Raw genomic sequence first — 25,534 nt, forward strand, 5'->3', positions numbered from 1 at the left:
TTTTGAATTTATTTTCTTCTATCTGCTTTCCTTTTTTTAACTAGTGATGAGCTATACCATTCTTAAAGTGTTAGAAAATAAGAGACTTGCTCACAAATTTCTTTCTAGACCAAGATTTACTTCTATGACCTTCAGAAATTTTTGCTTGTTTTAGGAAGAACTTGAAGGCTCAGCTTGGGGATGGGAAGACTGGCCTGCATGCACATTGTCCCAGGATGGCCATCCTCTCTGCATTACCTTTTGAGTGTTCTTTTCCCCATTCTCCAGTTTTCTGCCCTGTGGTATTGCTCATGTTTTTCTTTGTTAAATCTACAAATGCCTCTGAGAAAGTCTTTTTCCATTTTCATAAAAAATGGATTTGGACTTGACAAATACATTAGGTTCGTTGCTCTGAAACAAGGTTTCTATTAATGGTTGTGCTCTCTTTCTTACTCAATTAGCAATCTCATTTCATAGCATGCTTTATAAAAACATCTAAGTGAGAGACCGACGAGTCGTCTGTGTGAAAGCGTGCATCCTGGGGTATGAAGAGAGGAGAGATAAGCAAATCTCCCTAATCTCCTGACTGATGTCAAGGTGTGAACCTGTTTATGACTACAGGCTACCTCAGTATTCATTCCAGGGGCTAGTTTCTGGAGGTGTTCTAATGATTATAACCACTAATCTGAAACCCATGATAGCTACAGTAATGTACAGGTGACACCAGCACCGTTTGAAGTCTTTAATGGAAGTGAAAAAAATCTCAGTGAAGCACAAATGGGAAATGGTCAGATATAAAAAACAGAACAAAATTATAAATGTTCTGCAATTCTTGTTATTCTTCTTAGTGTTTTATTGAAGGAATATAAAAATGTGAAGTGTATAGACCAGAACCACCTATGAAAGCTGGTGGTATGGTTGTCTTCCACAGTCTTTTCTCCCTGCTGTAGCTGGAGTGATTCATGGTATCAGTGGGTGTTGTCACAGGTGTCAGTGCTTATCCCTGGAAGCATAACACTTCTGCCAGTGGTAATTCTTTGTTGAGTAGAGACCTAGCCTTAATGCTCAATATAGTAACCCCCCCAGGCATCTAAAATGCGGTTTTGAATTAAAACCTAACGTTGCAGCTGGCTGAAGATTTAAGAGCAGACTGTCTAAAAGATATGTTGTAAATTGTGTGCTGCTGAAATGAACTTTTTTCAGTGTTTCTGCTTACAGTCAGAAATTTTCAAAAGTAAACCAGGCATCTCCTTACACAAGAGGCATGTTCCTTGGTCATGTGTGTCTGTGTATGCATATTACTGACCAAATTAAGCATTTTTTTTTTTTTTTGTTGGCTGGTTTTGCGTTTATTTTTTTATATGTCTGTAAAACAATTAGCAGGATTTCAGTCTCATTTTTGCCATCAGCAAGTACCCATTTGTTCTCTGTGCCTTTGCTTTCTCTTTCTGTTCATTCTTTTCTTGTGTCTTCACTGAAGAGATTATAAATTTCCAAAGTACTGGAATGTTTCAGGGTTTTTTGTTTTCAGTCTGACGTAGTGTCCTCAGGACCAGTGGCTGTAGGGTCAGTGGTGGCAAAATAGTCAAAATGTCCTTGAGTTTTCCTGGCATTGAAAGCGAGGGTCCTGTTTTCTAAAATACTTGCAGAATATGATTCTTGCCTGCTTAACTTCTGGTGATGAAGAATATGAGGGGAGATGGGTTTGAGTTGTAAATTACAGCTTGAATAGCTCTGAGTCTTCTCATAGCATGTTTGTGTAGGCAAATATTAGATATTTACTTATTTACTTATTTCCAGGTACATGCTGGGCCTGTCGGCTGTTCCGGCAGTTATACAGTTTCTTGGATTCCTGTTTCTTCCTGAAAGTCCCCGCTGGCTCATTCAGAAAGGCCAGACTCAGAGAGCACGGAGAATTCTGTCTCAAATGCGTGGCAACCAGGCAATCGATGAGGAGTATGACAGTATCAAAAACAACATTGAAGAAGAAGAAAAAGAAGTTGGAGCAGGTATGCTGAATGCTTGTTGGCCTCTCTGCCTATCAATGAGGAGATAATAATCAGAAGAAATGTTGAAGTCGTAGCCTGTTGGAACTTGATGTTTCACTTTTCTTGTCTGTTTTACTATTTGAAATATTTCATATCCTGGTAGCTTAAGAAATGAACAGATGTTTTTATGATCCTACAGTTTTAAATTAGGTTCTGATTTCTTAAGTGAGGAAAAAGTAAAGTTGTGTAAGATTCTAAGTTTATATGACCTACGCTTATGTGAGAATTGCACTCAAAAATGACTCAGTTTAAGAACGCACATCTTGAAGAGTGGAAATAAATAAAATAAAGTTTGTTTTCTTTCATCAGTGGAAAAGGCCAAACACACACGAGGGAGGTCAGAAGAACTATCCTGGTTGGCCACACTCTAGACAAACAGCCTTTGGAAAGTTTTATAAAACTACGCATGTAATATAGAGATTCTTTTTCAGTAAAGGCAGCTTCTGAAGGTCCTTTTGGTCTGCCTTCAAGAGAATAACATATCTAAAATCCTTTTCTTACTCTTTTGTATGCTTATGCCATAATTGCTCAAAAATTTATGTATGTACTTACGTGTGTACCAATGAAGCAAGATTACCATTCCATTGACTTTGTCCACTACGTATTTTTTGTTTGCTTTGTGCTGAAAGAGTTAACATGGGAATCTCAAGTAAGTCTCTTAAGTAAGGTTCATCTTAATTCTTGCTTCCTTAAACATTGATAGGAAAACACTGTAACTTCTTAGGGCTGATGGAAAGAAAAATGCAAGTTATTTTACATCTGTGTAAAATGAGATTCAACATCTTATAATACCTAATCTCATTGCCTCATTGAGTTTGGCTTTGAGCCTTACAATAAATAATTGAGTATCTGAAAGAAGTTATTTGCTACATACTAGTGAAGGGATTTTCAAAATGTTCATCACTGGTGTGAAGTAGGGCTGGATTTTTTTTCTCCGGTTATGTTTTTGAGGCCTTGGAGACTTTTTTCCAGTTCTTCAGTTTGGGGAGGGGGAAAATTAAGTTCGTTGAAGCTGATTTGATAAAAAGCTGAAGTGAATATTCATAGCACAGCTTGGATTTAAGAGTCCTGTGCCGAGGTTCTTGATCCTCATTAGGGATTGGGCTGTTTGATTCCGTGGAGAGCCACTTAATGTCTAGTATTAAAGTTTTTATGCTTTGTAGAAATAAAAGGAGTAGGTGTTTGACCCATCCAGTCCCTTATTTTTAGTCACTGGGCTATAGGGTGTGACCTTGTTTCCCTCTCTTAAATCTTTCCTCATGCTGCTGTTTCACTATTTGTAAACTAAACGTGGTGCTGTAAGACTGCAGTAGGACTGACTCCAGCTCAGTTGTTAAATCAGTCCTTTATACATTTGTAACTTGGACTGGCACACCAATTAGGAGGTTGTTGGCTGTCTGGGGTGTGTAGGTCTCTTGATTCCCTCCCCCCTCAGTCCCCCAGTAACTTACTGTGTTCTTGGAGTTTAGTTAAATCAAGCACATTCCTAGGAGAACTCTTGGTTACAGAGAATTGGTGTTTTCCTCTCAGGTAATTCACAGAGTTGTCACCAAAGGGCATTAAAAAAATGAGGATAGTTACAAGTATATGCTGTCCCGCTTGTTATAAATGCTTAGCAAATAGGCATTAGATAGTTACGGTCACTCTCGTTTTTGATTATAACTTGGTAATAATTGCACTTCATCACATTTAACCCAAAGCCTTCGTTGTCTTGGAAGGGTATGTTGTGTGTCAGCATCAAGACATATTATTTTTGTTGCATTTCTGTGACTTACAGGTGGTATTTACAAGTGGTGTTAAATTGTAATTACTTTCATTTCTTGAGGAGTTGTCTGGATCCTCAATATTGAATTTGGCATGCGTAGTGCAAGAGCAACTTACTGTTCATGATTTCATTGCCAGGTGTTCAGGTATTGACAACTCAAGTGTGTGCTTCTGCAAAGACTTTGCATTTCATTTGGCTATGTGTACTTTGTGGAGTTTTTTGTTTGCTTGCTCGATATATTCCTGTAGTACTTCCTGTATTCATTTCTCCTATTTGTGGTAGACAATGTTTTAAAACCCTGGTTAATAGCAATGACAAACGATGGTAGTAATTCCTGTCAGACATTGTGGACATCATTCCAGTTTTACAAAAAGCTCTAATGACCCTAAACTGCCAGTGTGTGTACGTGGCATTCAAGGAAAGATAACTTTGTAGGTTGAAAATCATCTGGCTTACTTTTGGGTAATAGTGTATCTTCCTTTCCTGTCTTTTCCTTTCTTGAAAGAGAACAGATGTTCTTTTTCATTAATTGATATACGAGCATCTTTGCCAGTTTCTTGGGGCATCATTTTCCCAGTGAAAATAAGCCTGTGTTTGGCTCCTCCTCTGAAAGGGAGTAACAGAGTGTAACCGTAACATATTCTTCAGTCCCACACTAAAAACTGTAATGGCTTCTGTAACTGTTTCGTCAACTATTCTTGTCACGGAAATAATGAATCAAAGGGGAACTTCATCTGTGTTGTTTAAGCTGCTTTCTTAAAGGTTTTGTTTTAATGTCTGTCACAAAACCAGAGAAGTTCATTGCATTTTTCACATGGTCATCAAGCAGCTTCTGTCTTGAAAATAATAAAAATACATTCAGCAAAAACCATCTGTTACAGAAGTCTTTTGTACCAATGTGGGATTCCTGTTAAGCAAATTATTCACATTTCTTTATCCTTTCCAATACATTTGGCCAAATCAACGCTGCTGATACTGCTTAGCAGCTTATATTTTAGCATTTTCAGATTGGTCTCAGGAAAAGGATGTATCTTTTTGACAAACACTTTCCTCATGACTGGTTATGCAAATGACATTTTTTCTAGCAGTCATGAACACTGCTTTTGCGTGCTTTATTCTGTGCTTCCAGTGTGACTTGGTGTTGTAACCTTGCATTTTGAGAAGGGAAGGGGAGGGCATTGCATTCTGCAGTAACGTTACAAGACAAGTTGAATCTTTGTCAAGTCCAGCTAATCATCATCTTTTAATGTCATCCTCCTCTCAGATGGTGGGGCTGTAAAAGGGAGCTGTCAATAGGAAAATCAAGGGTAGAAGGACTAAGGAGGAAGATGTTAAGAGAGAAGAGAGCTCCCCAAGAGTTGTGGAAGCAGTAGTTTACAGGTGCGAAGTGGCCTTCCTCTTCAAGTATGCTGTGGATCTTGCAGATTCCCCAGTGCTTGGCTCAGGCTCTGAAGCCTTAAGAGGAAGGAAAAGGGGAGAGAATGGTCAGAAGGGATTTGCAGCCCAGGGAAGGATCAAAGACATTGCTAGGAGAGGGTCCTGGAGTGACTTTTCCTATCAAAACATGCCTGACTTGCGCTGCTGTGGAATTGTAGTTTTTAGTACAGCTAAGGCAGGTGTTCTGTACTGCACATTAGTTAAAAACAGGCAATCAAGTCATAGCAATGCAGGTAAGCACTGGCACAGGAGCTTATTATACAGGTATAGATGGAGTAACTTGTGCTCCTAAGCGAGTTAGAGAGTGGGATTCGTAATGCTAATTTTAGAGCAAGCACTTTGGAGTGAATTTAACAGTGGTGGGTTTTGTGCATAACAATAAAGCTATCTAGCACACCTTTTGTAAAAGTCTTACGGCTGCCAGTGTAGTGGTCATTTCAGACTGGAAAGAAAACATTCTAGCATCCAACAGAGACATTTTAAATAGATCATTAATTTCCTGTATGTTTGACAACACTCCAGTGTTCAAAGCAAATCATAGAAGAGTATCAGTTTGCACTGTCTGTGTGAAAGCATCTGCAAACTGCATGGCTTTTCCTCAGGCCCCTCTTGTAGCAGTCCTGAGCTGTGGTGTGCCAGGATGCGTGGTGTTTCACGTGAAATCAGTAGTTATGAGTATACTACTAACTTAACATCATGACAAAATGAACATCATGTGTGTTAAGACTAGACATTTATTTTTGTGTAAATGAAGAATGTGTAACCATTGATCATAATTGCACTAGGAGAGCAGCGTAATCTCCCCCAGCCCTATTTATCTCACATTTTTCTAACCTCTGAATTAGGGTTGAGACTCTTGACCTTATCTGCTGTGCCTGTGGACCTTTACATTTTATTATCTGTTCTTATGCATATATATGTGTCAACTTACGATCATGAAGATGCCTTTTTTTGCACGTGTTATGCTTAGTAATTCTGGCTGTGTAAAACTGCTGGGGCTCTGTGGTGCATGAGCCCTGCTGCTTCTGTGAAATTCACTGAACGATTTAGAAAATTGATCTGTAATATTGTTTAACCTACCATTCTGTGTCTGGACCAGAATGTTATGTAATGGGCACTGCTTCTAGATCAGACATTCTCTTGCATTTTCATTATTTTTAATAAATTTTTTGTAATAGCCTAGCTTTTTTCTGTGAGACCAAGGAAAACGTATCCATGCCACCCTTTCATTCCTGTAGGCTTGGCTCACTTTATTTCTTTGCTGAATTTCCTGTTGGACCAGTGAATCAGTCTCCCTTTTTAGGTTTTGTATTTCCCTGTTGGAGATAAACGTTGTATGATATAAAGGTAAAATCACCTCACTACCATTAGATTTCGACTCATAAGTTTACCCAGTTAACTGTCAGTTAAAATAGGATATTATCAGGCAGGAGGTCTGGACCCTCAGTCCTTTCTGGTTCCAGTATATTTCTATTTCTTGCACCTTTTCTTTGTAAGAAATATTTTAACTTGTTAGTATTCCTGGCTATTGCTTTGGCTGGAACCATTTGACCTTTTTATCCTAGGCCAGTGGCCGACATGCCTGGTGTTGAAAAAGATACAGACATGCTTATTATTGTTGGACATGAGCTGGAATCTTATTTAATGAAACTTGGTAATACTGTGATGTTCTGGTACGGCTGTGCAGGAACTCTGAATCATTCCACTTCCAGGCACTCAGGTCCTTATTTGAAGTTAATTCCTCTTTCATGATATTAAGTAGCTGTTGTTACCCGTAACCATTAAACTAGATGGAAGTCTTTGGGGCAAAAGGAAGCGAAGAAGTTGGGCTAAGGATTTGTTGAGCAAAACCCCAAATCCAATATTATTTGTAGTCATGTCAGCCTGAAATTCTTGCTTGTGGCAATACCAAATGCCAGGGTCAGTTCCAGGTGGGTTTTACCTTTGGATTTTGTGGGAAGCATGGCCAATGCAAGAGGTGCTTGAAAGGAATGTCTTGTTTCGTTCTTCTATTTTAACCGTTTGACATGTAGAATTTTTTCTTCATTCCCTTAAGAACAAAAATTCTTCCTGTGTATGTCTCCATTGGAATTTATTTTGAGTTGAACCCATAAAAAAAGCACTTCTCTGGATAATTAAAATTCATGCAATGCAGGCAAATAAAACATGGAGACATTTGATCATGAGAAAGTATGCTAACTCAATTCAATGTACAATCAGATAACAAGAAAAAGCCTTCTACAAAACTTGGCAAGGAATACTGAAAGTATGAATTACTGTATTAAACAATTGATAAAGAGAGATAAGATTTTTGGTTCTCCTTTTATCCTTAAAGTCTTTGAAAAGGCTGACTTATTATCGCAAATATGACCTTTGAGAAATATAGTGAATAAAGAAAAATAATTGGTTTTCTGCCTTGTATAGAAATATGAATGCTATATTTTAAAAATAATAATTTGTTTCTGGTATCTTAGAGCTCTGCTTATACCTTCGGTTTGCATGCCTAACTGTGAGTTTGGGAATAGCTGTATACTTTAGGAATCCCAGTGTTAGCGTGTTTACCTGGCAGGGCGTTTTAAGTCGTCCTTGCTTCAGTGGCTTATGACCAAAACCAATCCCTTAATCTTTCGCCTTGGTTTTCAGTACGCTGACATAAATTGAACGTTTATCTGGAAATGGTGGTTAATTGCCTGTCTGAAGATCAGATTCTTTTGGGTATACTGCTTCAGGTGTATGTTTTGGAACAAACTTCTTTGCCTGAAGCCCAGACAGATTTCATGTATTATAGTCCTAAAGGGCAAGAAAAAAGCAAAACTCTGTAAAACTTTGTGTAAGTATAGAGAAGCACTGTGAGGCAGGAGGGTTTGGTTTGGTTTTGTTTCTTTTCCCCACTTCAGATTCACTAGGAAGTTTCTGGAAGTAAAATTAGCTTTCCATTGACAGTATTATTGGCTTTATATTAGTTCACAGCTTCTGAAGCCTACAGAAAATTCAAGCTACAAGTCTGGAAAATAAAAGAAAATGAAAAAGACTTCATCTTTTACCAGTTCAAAAATAAATTTGTGTGTAACGATTTTTTTTAAGCCAAATGATGTTATTCACAGATTGAAGCTGAATTTGCTGTTGTTCAGGTAGTACTAACTGCTGCTTTTCATCTGAGGTCACTTGTGGGACTACATATCTGGAAACAGTATTGGATTCCACTCCAATACTAGAGCATCACTTAACATTCAGCTGCTCCTATGCTTTGTTTAGGAACAGGTGTCAGTTTGGTGAAAACACCTTTCAGAGTGGAAAAGAAAATGTTGGAAGAATAAGACTAGTGATTGACATCTTTTCATGAGACAATGTGGTTCTTCTAAAGCAAAAACTGACTTAAGGAGAGGCTATGAATAAGGATAGTGTGTTTTGAATGGTTTATTTTTCTTTCTTAATATGAACAGCCAAAAGTAGGCATTTTTGGCTGGTTGTTCAGGTGTTATCATTCTCTCTGTTTCATGTTTATTATCTGTTAGGGCTAGCTACAGTACTGCAAATTTATATAAAAGTATCTTTTTCCTTTAACACAAAAAGTACTTGTTTTTTCTGTATTTAAACAAGCTAGTCCACTTGACTTGGATTAAATCAGTTTCTAGAAGCTATTGGCTTCTGGTCCCTATTTCCATGCCTTCTAGGAGCTCAGTTCAGTTCTAGAAACCAGTAAGCTAGACACATTTCTTGGGTTTTCTAGAAGCAGTCTGCTTAAAAGTCTGCTATATAATAGCATAAAATTTAAAGAGCATTTGTAACTGTATATGTTTACCATCCCAGTTAGTCCAGGGGAAAACCACAAAAACAGTGTGGCATGTGGTGAGATTTTAGGAAAGCTGGACTAAAGATTCCTGGCAGAAGTGAACTTGCAGGATTTGTGGGGAATATTCTTGGTCAACAAAAAGAAAAATGGATGTGCATAGCATGAGTAATAATAAAGGAGTGAAGCAAGCAGAAAAGACTAGAAATAGGAGAAAGAGGGGAAAAAAATAAGACAAAAAAAAAAAGAAGACCTGAAGGAGGTGGTTCTTGCATTGTTGGGAGGCAAACCTGTTCTGGACAGTAATAAGACTCGTTCCTTACTCAGTACAGAAATGGGAGAGAAAGTAAGTGGTGGGAGACGCCTGTATACTGTCCGTAACACACAGGGTTTGTTACACTGGGAAGGGAGCCCGAGGAAGTGAGGGGGGTCTGAGAGAGAGAAACCTGTGTTGGTAAAAGGTGGTTGTAGGCTTTTGATGCCAGGATAGGAATGAAAGGGCAGAATACATCTGCTTAAAGGAAAGCCACAGCATTTAGCTGGTGGCTTGAGGCATCTGGCAGTGGACCAGCCTTGCCAGCGATGGCGGTGCGACAGCCTCTGCCAAACTGCAGCGCAAGGGTTTGTGGCTGCCGTCGTGCTCGCCAGGCTCCTGCCTCTTCAGTCTGGATGGACCAAACCAAGACCGCGAGCCTCGGAGTTAGGGTGCTGGAGAGCAGATTCGGTTTGAGGTGGGATGCTTGGAGTGCTGTCATCCCGCTTGTGTTAGAAATGGGAAATACAATTTTGAATTTCCTGCATAGTCTTGTGCAAGAGGTGGGCACACGCTGCCTTCACAGCAGAATTTGCTTTTTGGGCCTTTGTTTTTTTTCTAACATGGTTACACTGATGCACTTGTTTCTCATCTGAAATTATGGATCTACTTTTTTTATTTATGTGTCTTGTTCTTAAGAAGTAATAAAATTATGGTGCCTCTAGAGCTGCTAATGGTATTCAAGAGCTCAGTTAATTAAAAAAAAAAAAAAAAAAAGAAAAAAGAAGGCCTGGTTCTTCATCGTTTCCCTGCTGGATCCAGCATCTGCACTGAATATGCAATTCTAAGCTGAATGCTCCCACTTGAGCTGCCTGTTTACATGCAGCAGGGATTCAGACGAAATAGGCGGTGTTATGTGAGAATGTTAATGGGCATAGGGGGAAATTTTTTTTTAGACTGCTGAGAAATAATTATAACACTTCACTAAACTTAGTAATACGATTCATTATTTAGCTCTTAAAGCAGGTTCTGTGGTGCAAGTTGGAGATAATCTTGCAGCTTCTTTGCTCTCTGACCTTGTGAAGATGAGTGGAAACTCTAAAATGGATTTAAGGTTTTTAATAACAGTATTTATATGTAAATGCCACAGACAAGTAGCTGAGCAAACTTTACCTATCCCATTTTAGCCTTTTCAGCATGATCATTAAAATTTAAAAAGGGTTTTTTTGGTTGGTTTGTTTCTTTTTTTGTGTTTTTTTTTGTTTCTTTGGTTTTTGTTTTTTTGTTTGGGTTTTTTTTTTTAATTGCTTGCAATGTTGTAAGAACCACTTCAGTGCAGAGCTGACTCTTCCTCTGCTGCCTCCTAGGTCGCAGGCTTTGCATAAGGGCAGAACTTGGTCCACCCATCAGATGTTGATTCTTGGACAGCAGTAGCTTTTCTCTGGCTCTGTGGTCAGGTGAATACAATGTTTATACAGCCTGTTTAAATTGAAGTACTTTGTTAATAGGAAGAAACCATTAGGGAGGAAAAAGGGTTTCAAACAGTGTTTGCACTTAGTTCTTTTACATAAGGCCATATTCTGATCCTGCAATCTAGTCAGGCGTTATTTTTTCTGGAGACCTTCACCAAGGTATTGTCTGCTTGATTTTTGTCCAATGCTCATTTTTTTTTTTCTCTTGCCTTTTAAAATAACAATGTTGGGTTTTTTTGATCTCTTCTGTTTTCAAGGCACTTTATTCTTCTAGCCAACCTGAAGGGTTTAGTTCAGAATAAGCAGCTATCCTTGCATGCCTCCTGATAGCTAATCCAAAGTATTCATGCACTGAGCATTTCAGTAAATCTTGTCAGCCAATGTGAAGTCTTATCACAGTTGGCATGCTGCCATGTGTGGATTGTGTTTTGTTTGACTGAAGGTGGATTTAAAAAAAAAAAAAAAGGAAAAAATACTTTTATGTAGTTTGCTGCTGAGCATGTTGCTGCTGTGACTGCCAAACGATCCATTTCCAATGCTCCCTTACACAAATATTCTTGAGCTTTTCCTATGCTAAGAAAGCAAGTTATTGGGATTTCTTCCTTTGAAAAGAAATGAAAAATAGTGTAGTACTTCCACGTTTACTATTTGACCAGAATATATATTTAGATCTAGTGCTTTTATCCAGGAGATAAGAAACAGTTTCTTTCTTTACGTTAATTCTGTTTGACCATAATTTTTACAAGTGGTTAACTGGTTCAGAATTGTGTTTCGCTCATAATTTTTTGTTAAGCAAAAATATAGAATTCTGCTTTCCTTTTTAGTTGTTTTTTTTTAATGGTATCACCTAAGCCATAGTGATGCTCAATAACTGTGTGCTAGTCTTGCTATAGAGCCAGATCCTTAGGAAAGAGCTTCCTCCTCATCTTATTTCACTCCAGAATAGGAAAGGTGAGCACCACCTTTTCCTTTTTTCATCTGAATGAATGTGTCTGTAGGCTTACACTTTTCATGTGGTGTTTCTGTAAGTGAAGTACTTTCTAGGAAGTTTATTATATGATTTTGTATTCTAAAATATTACTGGTCTCCTAGAAAAAGTCCACATAGATTAGAGGAGGTTTATATGGTCGAAGTGTGTGTGTGTGTGTGTGCAAGATAACTAATGCTGCATGAATAATTCACAATGAATAATTTATCTAATTAATTTAGACTTTCTTTCTGCTTGTCAGTTGTCTGTGGGGAAACTGCAGTTCCCTTAGACATATTTGTTTTGGAAGTGTTAAAGTGCTTTTGAATTTTTCTATATGAAGCTGTAACAAATGCAACTCTTCTGAAGTTGTGTCTTTCACAAATATTAAACAGTATTTCAATCATGTTCCAGAAATACCTGTACAAATATAGCTCAATTAACACAATAAGAAAATTCTAAAAGAATCATGAAGACTGGTCCCTCTCCACCCCTGTTTTCAAGTTTCCCTTTTGCTAAAAAAAACAAACCAACCCCATCCAACAAAGACAAAAACCCCACCAACAACAATTCCTTCACCAAAAGCTGTTTGTCATTTTTTGGCATTTTTTTTCCTGCAGGAAACCACTGTTCGGTTAAATGTCTTTTTCCTGAGGAAAGTATCACTCCAGTGTGCTAGTAGTGGTCAATTGGTGTATGGGTTTGTTTTTTTTTTTCAGCGAACATTCAGAGGTAAATACTGTATTTATGGATAATGGTGGTTTTGAACTTTTTTTTCTGATTCTGCACATACTTGGATATTTCTGTTTCTGTTGAATAAAAAATGTTTTCAAAAGCAATACAGTTCAGTGTCTACGGATATTCAGATATTTAGTAAAAGTCATACGGAAAATGTTATCTAAAGTAAGTTATCTCACAGTGCAGCCGTGGTGATTTATGAATGAAGAAATAATTTTTTTCTCCAATATTGTGAGTTACATTTAGAATTATTCTGTAACTAAAGGTTGCGAGGGCTTGAAAAATTTCTCCTTTTCTCTGCTATACTTAGTGAGCATCCAATTCCCGCCTTATAGAGTTGACTTCAGGCCAGTATTTAGTGTCGGCAAACCTAGGACATTGTTATTTTTCCCCTCTTCAGTTGCAAGGAGCTTGTAGAATTGCTAAGAAACTGCCAAGAGTTCAAGTTACTATATTGCTTGTAACTGCTTAAATATGTTTAATTGAACATGCTGCATGTTTATTCTATCCTTTTATAGTGAAATTACAGTTTTTATTGTAGATTGTGAAACAAGCATCTTTGCTGTAACATACGCTAGCCTTGCTCTGCTGGCTGGTCTGCAGTGGTGGGCAGGGGCTGGTGGAAGCCTGCTAGCATTCGTGGGTTGTCTGTGTGCCCAAACCTGTGTGAAATGGGGCTGTGAGGACTTCCAGGCACTTCTTTGCCTTGTAGAACAGTACTTTAGGGCAGAAAGAGTGTAGATCTTTCTTTTGGTACTAAAACTGCATGAATATATTTGTGTTTTTATCAGCGCTGAACATCTTTAATTTTTATGTGCAGTCTCCTTGGCGTCAGTGGCTATAAAGAGAACAAAAATACCATTTTTGTTGGTGTGTTTTGACCTGTTTGCCATCACTTATTGAATGTGGAAAGGTTTAATTAAAAATATTTAATAAAATAGTGCATGACTGCTCTAAACATTAAATTACTATTGAAGCAAATGTCAACTGAATTATACTTGAAATTGGATTGATTTAAAAGCATAAATAATTTTAAAGTAGTTCTGTACTTTTATGATTATATAGATTGCACTAGTTTCTTTTCATCTAAACATAAATGTTGTATAAATATCTTACATAACACAAAACGCATGTAATTTTCCTTGTGGCTGAGGTGGATGTAGCTCACTTAAGAGAGTGCAAGTGTGGATATATAAATGAATAAATTGTATCTTCTGTAGTGTATGCTATAGAAAGTAGATGGTTGTCTGTGAGCCAGGAGGCTTCCTTTTTAGTTAAAGCAAACATACGTTTCTATGGCAATAAAAGCAAATTTAAAATGTAGGTGGTTCTGACTGTTGCTAGTCTAAAATAAAGGTGGCAGTTGCAGAACAGTTCATTTCATAGCCAAAGGAAAACAAGATTTTTATTAAAGAAAAATGCATCTATATTGCCCCATACTTAATTTTTGAAATTTTTGAATTGTAAGCTCTGATATTTATTTTTCCCCTCCTTTAATTTCTCCTTCTTGCTTTTCACTGTATGTAGCAAAAATCAAAGTCTGCATATAAAGCTATACAAATCTTTTGTTACTATCAAGTAGATTTCAACTTTAATGGTGATTTGTATTACCTTTGCATCTTTCATATTTTGTTGGGACTTTAAATTTTTAATGTTTTGTTAAGTGATGATTATTTTTAGTAGTACTCAGAGACAAGAGGCATGAGAGTCTTATAACGGAAGATAAATTAAAGCTTTATTAACCAAAGAACACCAGATTGGTGGGGTGAGTAGAGGATAACAGGTTGCAAATAAATAGGGTTGAATATAGTGAGAAGTGTTTATCCTACTCTAATTATGGTGCAGTATAACAATGGAAGAGGTGTGAGACACCATTTCATCTCTAGATTGGATTGTTTAGAACTTCACATCCCTTTGAAGCACATTCCCAGAAGGATGATCCGTTATAGAGTATCCAAATACCACCTATTCATGAGTGAGTGGCCTCAAATTAATCATCCTGCCCTCATTTGTCATACTTGGTATCCTTCAAACTGTTTACTGTTTTTGGTCTCCACGTCTTCCCAAAATGAGTAGGATAGAGTATAGGGGCCTGAGGATTCTGTATCTGTGGGGCTTTGGTTTTGTTTTTTTAAGAAGGGAGTGTGGGCAGCCTATTTCATATGGAAGATGATGTTTTGCAGCCAAAATTTGCTCTTATTTAAGTGTAGTGTGTGCATACATAAAAACCAAATGGTATCTTTTTCGTCACTGGTACGCTTTGATTTGTTGTGCTGTACCCTGACAGAGACAGAGCTTGACAGGTACCTGAAATGTTTAGATTCATTTGGCAGGATGGGAACATGTGGTATCCATCCAAGGTTGAAACTGGATCTTTCAGTTGATCTTAACGTCAGATTTCATGAAATCTTCTTTTGCAACAACAGTTGAGATTTTTTTTTAAAGTTATAACCTGAGAATATTTAGTGTGAAAATATCAACCTAAATTTGCAGAGGTTCTGGTATTATCTGTGAGGTGCACACTCATTTCCCTCATCGCAGTGGATGCTTACTTGGTTGTCCTTGGTAATTCAGATTAATTCAGATAATCAGTGTCAAAGACAATGGATGAAATACCATGGAAAAACATACGATCTGTGCCAGCCGACTGCTGCTTGTGGTGCTGGGATGGTGGGTTTGAGCGCTCCAGTTCCCATCTGACAGGAAGAGTTGAGACTTAAAGGAAGGGCTTTGGATATCTGAGCTGCCAGGAGCCAGTGAAGCTGTTGATGTTGAATGCTTTACTAGGGAAAAACTGCCCAGTTTTATATTGTATAAATCTGTGTATAAATGTACCAAATTATGGTGAATGAATAATGTTGTAAGCCTAGAAGTAATACATGTACTCCTGGGCTGCATAATGATAATGTTTTGATTTTAAATATTTCTTGACATGCTCTATTACATGTAAATCCTTGAAATAAACAGAAAGACACATTTTTAAATGTAGCTTAGTTTATTCTATATTTGACTGCAACTGTAGCATAACCCAGCAGCATTACAGAGGAGGTAGAATTTATTTTTTTGTTATTTAGTTATTTTGAGGCAAATTATTTGTATTTTACAAATTTGAGAAGTCATCGCTCAGTTTAGCATTCTGTTCTCATCTGAGAAACATTCCCTACCATCTGCAGCCAGCCGTCTGTTGTGCTGGGTGAGCTCAAAATACAAAATATCAGCTGGTCGGTATAGCAGTGTCTTTGACAACCCCCCCAAAATGTGACTGGTGGAAGTCAAGATATTCTCTGTTCAGGTGCAGGCAGATGCATGAAAAATATGAATTCTGGAAAACATTCATGGGTCTTTCACAGATGCGGCTGCGTTTTACTAGACTGTGCAATTTATAATATGTGTGTTAGGAGATACTACATCACAAAAATACTTGAAAATAAGGGCTTCTAATATGCTTTGAGTTTATAATTTTTTTCTTCTTATCAGCTGAAACTGATTTTCAAAATCAACTGAGAGTTATTTTGAAATGTAGTTTTAATAAGCTTGCACTCTTCTACCCTGCTGATAAACTCCTGTTCATTTCTTCTCTAAGTCCAGTAGAGAGAAATTAACCTGCAAAACCTGTTATATGCCTTTTCCCACCTTGTGTTTTGGAACCTCATGAATCTGAAGAGCTGTCTTCAATTTTACGTCAGCAGTTTCAAAGCAGTTTTCTTTTATCATGACTTGGATAATTTCAAACAATCCTCTCTTCCTCCTGTGGTGGTTCTTAAATGTATTAATTTTATTTGGTGATAAAATTTCCCCTCTACACTCTTAATGTCTTTGCAAATTTGAATATTGCTTTATGATGGTATCAGTATTAGACCTAGTTTTTGCTTACATTTTGTAATAATGATATTGAGACATTAGTGTTATATTAGACAAAATTTGTGAGTTCTAATTGTAAGACATAACCATTGAAAACTACTAATCAATTTTGTGTAAATCCTCTACGATATCATACTCAAAAGTAGTATTTTGTTGCTATGGTGATGGGCACAGCAGTTTTTTTCAGGATTTTTTGCAGCAGCTTATAATAGTTGGAATGGCTACAAAGAGAAAAAGTATAATCTACAGTTTGAGTTCTGTTGAGAATATGAACCTTGAATGACGTATAAATTGTTTTTACAATATAATCTGCCTTTAGGGCCTGAGTTGTAGAAATGCATTATATCCAAACTTTACCTGTAGAATAGACTTCACTTTAACACTTAAACTAGTTCAAGAAGGTTTTAAATATACTTGTTCAATTGCAAAAAATTTTTGCAAGTGATTTACTTGAAGGATTTGATTACATGAAGTGCAAACTCTTATTTGTCTTTAGGGAGAGTCTGTGTGTTATTTTTTCAGTGATTTATTTTTCTATGTAGCTAGAGCAGAGAACATCAGGTGTAGCCTGTAAGGGCTGTCTATATGTTTCCTGTGTTTGTTATATTTCTTAGTGAAAAAGTGCAAGAACATCTATTATACAGTAACTGAACCACTCCTGTGATATAGTACATCAGCAAACTACTTATATGCTTGGTAAAGTAACTTGTAATTGTGGGCTAGTGGTGATCCTGAAAACAAGAAAATTTTGCGTTTTCTTTTTTTTTAAAAAGGCATTTATTGTTGAACTGTAAAAATTGCACTGTGTTCATGAACTGTTGGGAAGCACAGCATGGAGCCAAACTCCTTAAAAGCTCAAGCAAACCACTTTCTCTTATTTTCCTCCATTTGAAGTATTTTGGACAGAGGGTGTATAAAATGGGCTGGAAATAAAGGCTTCAGTTCCTCTTGTAACTCTTCCGCTACTAAGATTCTAGATACTGGATGGCCTATAGGTAGTGGTCCTTATATGGCTTCATCGATGAGAGATCAAGGTCAACCTGCTATTTTAGAGAAAGAATAGTTGAGGCATCGTGATTTAATGTCTAGTAGAATTGAGAATATACCCAAGGTATCAAGTACTTTGACTACAGTACGTTTCTGAGACACAATATAGTTCATGTACTGTGTGTGTCACCTATGAAATGTGCTTGCACCAATTACTATTCACTGTTACGTGGCATCTTCTAGTGGTAATAAATCTGCTGCTAGATCACTGCTCTTGTCTCATTTACTAGGGGTGATGTATGGACTCAAGTGACTGCAGAGAGATAGTTGCATGATTATTTTTTTTAATTAACAAAATTTATGTGTTGGTAACACCAAAAGAGTATTCAGCAATAATTTTAGAAGGACATGCAGAAGTGAAGAGAGGCATTGACACATTTATGGAAATCAAAGAATTAAATTGCCTGTAATTCTGCTCATGGGTTTGTTTATGTAGGCACATTAGCCCAATCTTGATTCAGCAGTAGCCAACAGCAAATGTCTAGGAAATAGTAAAAGAGCGTGAGCGTGTATAATATTTTACGCAAGTACTCTTCCAGTTTCTGGTGATTTTGGATTTATCATCCATGAAATTGGTCTCCCCATGCACACTTTTAGTGTGTTATGCATACTTAAGCTCTAACCATAGATTAACTACAGTGTGGAACATAAGTGATGGTTTTAATTCTGTAACTTTTTTTCTTTCTTAATTCTGAGGGTTTCTTTCAGCTTTTCAGCAGATGTTCTTGTGCATTTAGATGTGGGTTTTTTTTTTTAAGGTAATAAATAAATGTTCCAAAAGTTTACAGCAACTAATTCAGTTTTTTGAACGGGTTTTTTTTTTTTTTGTAGGATTTGCCTCCTGTTAACAAAGTTCTTTAGCCTTTTTCAGGAAAAGTATTTGTTATTTTGCAATCTGATTAGGAAATGCCTCTATATAAAAAGTATGCACCTCTTGTTTTCTGAATAACTGTGTTTTCAAAATCCTTAATGCACTGAAGTCCTACTAATCTCACTTTACAGAGAGAGAACGGGCAAGGGCTTTGCACCAAAGGAAGTTTCCAAGGGTTGCAGGAGGCTTGTGATGGGCTTCAGCTCCCACAATTACTCCTGACAATACGAGAGCATCCTCAGAATTTTATGCTAAAGTACACGAGGATGTATATGCACCTTGAGGGGAGGGGAGACGCTATGTGCCAGGCATGGGTGGAAGCTCTTCAGAAGCTCCAAGCGTGGATGTTGACAAAGCTGGCTTAGTGCTGACACTTCTGTCAAATATACCCACGTGGGTGCTGCTGAACCAAGCGAGTGTTCAGGCTGTTATTCCACTGCTTAAGCACCTTGGTCCTTGACTTCATTGTCCTTGTCCCACTTCATTTGGGATGATACTCTCTTGTATATCCTTGTTTGGAGGTTGGTCTGAGTAAGTTCTGTGCAAATAAAACAACAACAATCATCACTTGACTTGTGGTGGGGTTCTAGCTGCCTGTGAGCAGGATTTCTGTGTGGCCTGTAGGTCTCATGCAAATGTGAAACACTCCAGCAGTGTGGGATGGGGGCTGTCACAGACGTGTACCTCAGCTGGCGTCACTGTTGTACTTGAAGCCTGGTGCTTGACTCGTGCTCTCTCACAAGCTTAGGGTGCTGTAAGGCTTCTCTCAAGTTTATAAACCCGACACCATCAATGGAGCCTGTTCCTGGTCCTGTGCTCTCCTTATGCGAGCTGAGCTGCCATGTACAGACACGGTAACTCTCTTATAGTCTCTTTAAAAATTAATACTAAGCAACACAAACAAATACCATCATAAATGATCATAGAATTGAGTTAGATAGTTAACTAGGTCAATGCATCCCCAAAGACGGATGCAGACAGACAATCTGCATGAATTACATCTTGACTGGTTCCAAGGTGAAACATACCTTTGTATGACAAGCTTCCTAGTCAAAACAGGAGTCACACGTTAATCCCCAATGCGTGTTTAAAGTACAGGCCTTCTGAATGATGAGCTCTGGGGAATGCTTGTTGTCCTGTAGCTTTTAGTTGGTTCCTGTTTTCTTCATTTCTTTAACCTGTTTTTATTACTTCTTGAGTTGTCTTTTGACTTCTTTAATTCTTGTGATGCTTCATAGGGATAGGTACTTTTTGTTTCTTCTACTGTTTCAATAACAATGGCTAATGAATTGATCTCTACAAGGAATGCTTAGGAAAAATTGAACTGAGACTTGCTGCTCACAACTGCAGGTTTTGCTGTGCTTAAGGGAAATCAGAACTTGAAATTTTGCCCATGCTTACTTTTGATCTGTATCTGTCACGTCAGCCTGCCTTAAATGAAATTTCTTTTCTTTTATAGCTTATTGGCTAAGGATGTCACATCCAGAAGGATAGAGAGTCTTGTGAATTAGTCCTCGGAAACTATGTTCTAAACTTTGCCTGTATGTTAGCAGGGAGTAGTGGTCGCCTCTGGGGTTAGGATGGATGTTTCATACCTTGTGTGATAGCATTATGCCATCAGGTAACCTTTTCAGTAATACAATTTCCATTAGTGTAGTGCATCATTTGTGAATGAGTGACGCAGTGGTGCATCTCAGCAATATCCTGCCCCGGGTTCATTTAGTTTCCAAAAGATCAATCTGGGCATTGCACGTGCTATGACAGTGTTGCCATACTGGAATGAAAAACAAACTTGGGCTTGTAAAAGCCGCAGCTGAAGTTTCCCCAATAATTCCGAGAATCTACAATATCAGTGCGAACAACCAGGCTCTGAAACAGAGTAGGGAGAAACAAAGTGCTTTCTCACTTGTTAAAAGCATGGTGTTTTAATGACACTGTTTTTCTTGCCCGCTCCCTGCAAAATTAAGTTATTAATGAAACTTTCTGTTCAAACCTTTTTGGGCTATCCATGTCCAGAAAGATTTGTTATTTCTGAGGCAAGCAAGACCATCAGAGGCACTTCTTTGGTGTACCTGGAAGAGGTGGCTGAGATGTTCATTCTGAGTACATATCTGTATACATTTCCAGGTTAAAATTACTTTTCTTCAGTTCTTGACACTGAATATGTCCATTGAATGTAGGAAAAATTATTTTAAAATACAGTCTGTGCATTTTTTTCCCCTATTTTGTATATAAAACAGCCAGTACACTTTAAGGAGCGACTGAATTATTTGTATAGTTCATTCTGAAAGGTCTTGCATTATTCAGTTTACTTTTTTCTGATGCCAGACCACTGGTATCATGGTGGTGCTCTTTGAGGAAGTAAAGGCAAGCAAAAAATAAATACACATTTGTTCTCTTATTAACTGAAAAGCTGTTGTCATGCTGTAATTCATTTTGGTTTTCTACTCTTTAGTATCTACATGTCTTTGAGACTTGCCTTCCAGCATATACCAGATGTGAACAGCTGAAAGTCACTGTTTCAGTGACAGATTAATGTGTTTATTACCTTCTTAAATATTACTTTCCATCCTTGTAAAATAAGGGAAGATGTTGGAGTCCCAGATGTTAGATCTCTGCATCACAGTGCTTGAAACTGGAATAACTTAAATTGTTTTTAGTGTAAAGACTTTTCTTGTTTAAAAGCTACACAGTGCATTTGTGGAAAATTTACAATCTATACAATCTTTCCAGTTAGCCCTTGTGGTGTAATCTCACAGGGAGTTGGTGTCATTGGTGAACTTTAGGATTATAAAGCAAATACCTGTTCTTTGGGAGGAAAAAAGTGTAAGTAGCGTGTGGCGTTAGGAAGGGTGTTGAGAGTCGTGATTTACATGATGAAGTTGGATAACAAATGCTGAGTTAGAGGATTGTTCTCCTACAGCAGTACGTATTGGTAGAGCTTCATGGGCTGAAGAGTCAGAATGGTTCAGTGTAACCTTGCACAGAAGAAAGGGCATGCTGGTGCTTATTTTGTATGCTCGTAGCCTGAAATAGTTACTTAAATGTTGATGTCTCTTTTCTAGACAGAGCTATATGTTTTTGCTGTTACGTCACATCGGCCACTTTTGAGAGCTTCTCTCTACCTGAGGCCCGGGAAGAAGTGTATCCTGTAGGTGACATTTGTGATCATTGTCTTTGTCCACTGAGAATAGAAAAGCCTCCTGTTTTAAATCAATGTCATTGCAATACTGTCTATCAGACGTGAATGGTGAAGTGAAATACTGCTCTTCTCAATCGCAGAACTGAGTTGCTGTACTTTACCGAGGAAGGTCACTTGTTTAAAATCTGAATTCCTGTATTGGAATCCCCACAATGGGATCATGTTACTTTAATTTCTTCTAGACTTAAGCACACAGGTTAGTTTACAGAGTGAATTATCTGGAAGAATCAATGTAAAAAAATGTTCAGCCTCTCTTAACCAACTTGATAGCCTTTTATGAGGACGTAACCCGGTGGATAGATGATGGTAAAGCTGTGGATGTGGTCTATCTCGATTTCAGTAAAGCGTTTGACACGGTCTCCCACAGCATCCTCACAGCTAAACTGAGGAAGTGTGGTCTGGATGATCGGGTAGTGAGGTGGATTGTGAACTGGCTGAAGGAAAGAAGCCAGAGAGTGGTGGTCAATGGGACAGAGTCCAGTTGGAGGCCTGTGTCTAGCGGAGTTCCTCAAGGGTCGGTACTGGGACCAGTTCTATTCAATATATTCATTAATGACTTGGATGAGGGAATAGAGTGCACTGTCAGCAAGTTCGCTGATGACACCAAACTGGGAGGAGTGGCTGACACACCGGAAGGCTGCGCAGCCATTCAGAGGGACCTAGACAGGCTGGAGAGTTGGGCGGGGAGAAATTTAATGAAATATAACAAGGGCAAGTGTAGAGTCCTGCATCTGGGCAAGAACAACCCCATGTACCAGTACAAGTTGGGGGCAGACCTGTTGGAGAGCAGCGTAGGGGAAAGGGACCTGGGGGTCCTAGTGGACAGCAGGATGACCATGAGCCAGCAATGTGCCCTTGTGGCCAAGAAGGCCAATGGCATCCTGGGATGTATTAGAAGGGGTGTCGTTAGCAGGTCAAGAGAGGTTCTCCTCCCCATCTACTCTGCCCTGGTGAGGCTGCATCTGGAATATTGTGTCCAGTTCTGGGCCCCTCAGTTCAAGAAGGACAGGGAACTGCTAGAGAGAGTCCAGCGCAGAGCCACGAAGATGATTAAGGGAGTGGAACATCTCCCTTATGAGGAGAGGCTGGGGGAGCTGGGTCTCTTTAGCTTAGAGAAGAGGAGACTGAGGGGTGACCTCATTAATGTTTATAAATATGTAAAGGGCAAGTGTCAAGAGGATGGAACCAGGCTCTTCTCAGTGACATCCCTTGACAGGACAAGTGGCAATAGGTGCAAGCTGGAAGACAGGAGGTTCCACATAAATATGAGGAAAAACTTCTTTACGGTGAGTGTGACCGAACACTGGAACAGGCTGCCCAGAGAGGTTGTGGAGTCTCCTTCTCTGGAGACATTCAAAACCCGCCTGGACACGTTCCTGCGTGATATGGTCTAGGCAATCCTGCTCTGGCAGGGGGATTGGCCTAGATGATCTTTCGAGGTCCCTTCCAATCCCTAACATTCTGTGATTCTGTGATTCTCATATAAATAGCATCATGTATCACATCTTTGGAGGCTTGCACTTACTCCATAAAATGCTATTTCTCTGTAGCTGTGATGGAAACTGGTGGAAGATTTGAGCACACGTGAGTGAGCCATGTGGCAGGGGGTTGCTGGGGCTTTTTGAGGTAAACGCTCGGCTTCACAGCAGCATAAGATGACACCCTCGCTGCATGCCATCTGTAGAGAGCACAGAAGAAAGAGCAGTTGCCTGACTCAGCTGTAAAGCTTCCGGGCACTGGAGCCAGAACTAGCCTCCTGTGTCCTTTTCGAGTAAGGGCAATGTGTGCTGATCTCCTTTGCTGGTATGTGTGTGGATTCACTCCTCTGGATTTGTTTCTCTTCCACAAGCTGCTGCTTCCCTAACTCCTTTGTAGAGGCTGTTGTTGGTTTTTTTTGAATTTTAGGTGTTTTTTGCTGATAGAAATGTTGCTGGGTCCCACGTCTTTGCTGCTTCCCCCAGTCTGTTGTGGATGGTGAGTTAGAGCCTAGCCTCAGTATTTCTCATGGGAAACTTGTGTGTTTTCCTTTAACAATAAGTGATATTGGACCACTTCCATTTCCATACGTTATTTTAAAGATTCAGAATGTAGTGTGTAGTGTTCCTGCAAAACACTCTATTCAGTCACCCGGGTTTCACTGTCACCTGGATGACCTTGTCAGCTAGCTGCTGCCCACGATACACAGAGTGACCCAAGCAGAAACAGCCACTGGTTGAAAACTCCCAGGTCTGGAGTGGAAGTGAAAGAGCCAGCATTCCTCTTCAGAGGTCTGCAACACACCTGCAAGTGCCACCTGTAAATGTCCTGATGTGCTTTGAGTCAATCTGGGAGAAATCAAGTTGTATTTGTGTGGCACAAGTAGACATGTTCTCCTAAGCCCCCTCATCTGACAGAAGCAAATAGTTTGCTTCAAAACTACCTCTTTGAGAAGTTGGGTGTTTTGTTTTTTTTTTTCTTTCATTAAATTACAACTAGACTCACAACCACAGGTTTCTTCTTTCCTTCATCCAAATTCAGTCCCAGCTCTTCCTCAGCTTCTTTAAATGCATTGTAGGTTTTTCTTAATACTGCAAAGGATGGTTTGAAATATGGAAAAACTTAAAAGTATGCCATCTTCAGTCAGTTGCTCTCAATTGAGATCATCATTATCTAAAGCTAATACAAAATCCCCTTTCCTGTGGTGTTTCTAAGCAACCGGCACAGAGCGGTGAGGAAAGCGTGAGATGCTCAGGAGCTGAGACCTCACCAGCTGCTGCAAAATGGCCAGCGGCATCTGCAGGGTGAGGCTGGGAAGGAGGAGGTGAGCTGGGACGCTGCAGGTGACTGCCAGGACGGGATGCCTGCCTTGAGACTTGCATTTAAATGGTCAGAAGGTGTGTGCAGGTTGGTCTGAAGAAAAGCTAGTGTTGTCATTGAACAGCAGAAAGTAGTTTGTATTTGATATGAAGGCTTGTATCTGAAACTATTAAATTTAAAATGCACTTAAATAGTGGCCTTCCCTGAAGTTGGAAGTATGGAGACACATTGTGGTAACAGTGATAAATTAATCTCTTCGATGTTTACATTGCCATTGGCTTAGTAACAATAATGTGTACCTAAATTTGCTCCTAATGGACAATATTTGGTTTTTGTTTGAATTGAAAGTATACTTCTAGTGTCCCGCAGCTTTCAGTAGCAACATGGTAAACACTTCTTTAAACAGATTTTAAAAAGTAAAAGCCAATGTATTCAACCTTTCCGTAAGTCTTCTGACACATCTATTCTAAAACTATAAATTCTTTTTATTGTTGTATGTCAATTGTCCCTGAAAATCCAGGATGCAAGAAGAGGGCTGTGGTGGGTTGACCCTCCTTCTATGACCAAGTGACCCGCTTAGTAGATGAGGGCAGGGCTGTGGATGTAGTCTGTCTAGACTTGAGTAAGGCATTCGACACTGTCTCCCACAGCATCCTCCTAGACAAACTGGCTGCCCGGGGCTTGGATGGGTGGACTCTTCAATGGGTTAAAAACTGGCTGGATGGCCGAGCCCAGAGAGTGGTGGTGAATGGGGCAAAGTCCAACTGGCGGCCCGTCACTAGCGGTGTTCCCCAGGGCTCAGTTCTGGCGCCGGTGCTGTTCAATATCTTTATAGATGATCTAGACATAGGGATTGAGTGCACCCTCAGCAAATTTGCAGATGACACCAAGCTGGGTGGGAGTGTCGATCTGCTGGAGGGTAGGAAGGCCCTACAGAGGGATTTGGACAGGTTAGATAGATGGGCCGAGACTAACAGCATGAGGTTCAACAAGAACAAGTGCCGGGTCTTACACTTTGGCCACAACAACCCCATGCAGCTCTACAGGCTGGGGGAAGAGTGGTTAGAAAGCGGCCCGGTGGAAAGAGACCTGGGGGTGCTGATCAACAGCTGGCTAAACATGAGCCAGCAGTGTGCTCAGGTGGCCAAGAAGGCCAATGGCATCCTGGCCTCTATTAGGAATAGTGTAGCCAGCCGGTCTAGGGAAGTGATCGTCCCTCTGTACTCGGCACTGGTGAGGCCACACCTTGAGTACTGTGTCCAGTTGTGGGCCCCGCACGTCAAGAAAGATGTTGAGGTGTTGGAGCGA

General features: G+C 39.2%; 1 protein-coding gene across 1 annotated transcript in view; it reads left to right on the plus strand.

Moving 5' to 3' along the window:
* SLC2A13 (solute carrier family 2 member 13) overlaps positions 1-25,534 on the plus strand; it is a 174,141-nt gene that overhangs the window by 38,645 nt on the left and 109,962 nt on the right. The window contains exon 3 of the mRNA XM_068401084.1: positions 1,780-1,988. Within this exon, the coding sequence (XP_068257185.1) occupies positions 1,780-1,988 (209 nt within the window). The remainder of the gene's footprint in view (positions 1-1,779; positions 1,989-25,534) is intronic.

This window comes from Nyctibius grandis, chromosome 5, assembly GCF_013368605.1.
Source record: "Nyctibius grandis isolate bNycGra1 chromosome 5, bNycGra1.pri, whole genome shotgun sequence".
NCBI lineage: Eukaryota > Metazoa > Chordata > Aves > Nyctibiiformes > Nyctibiidae > Nyctibius > Nyctibius grandis.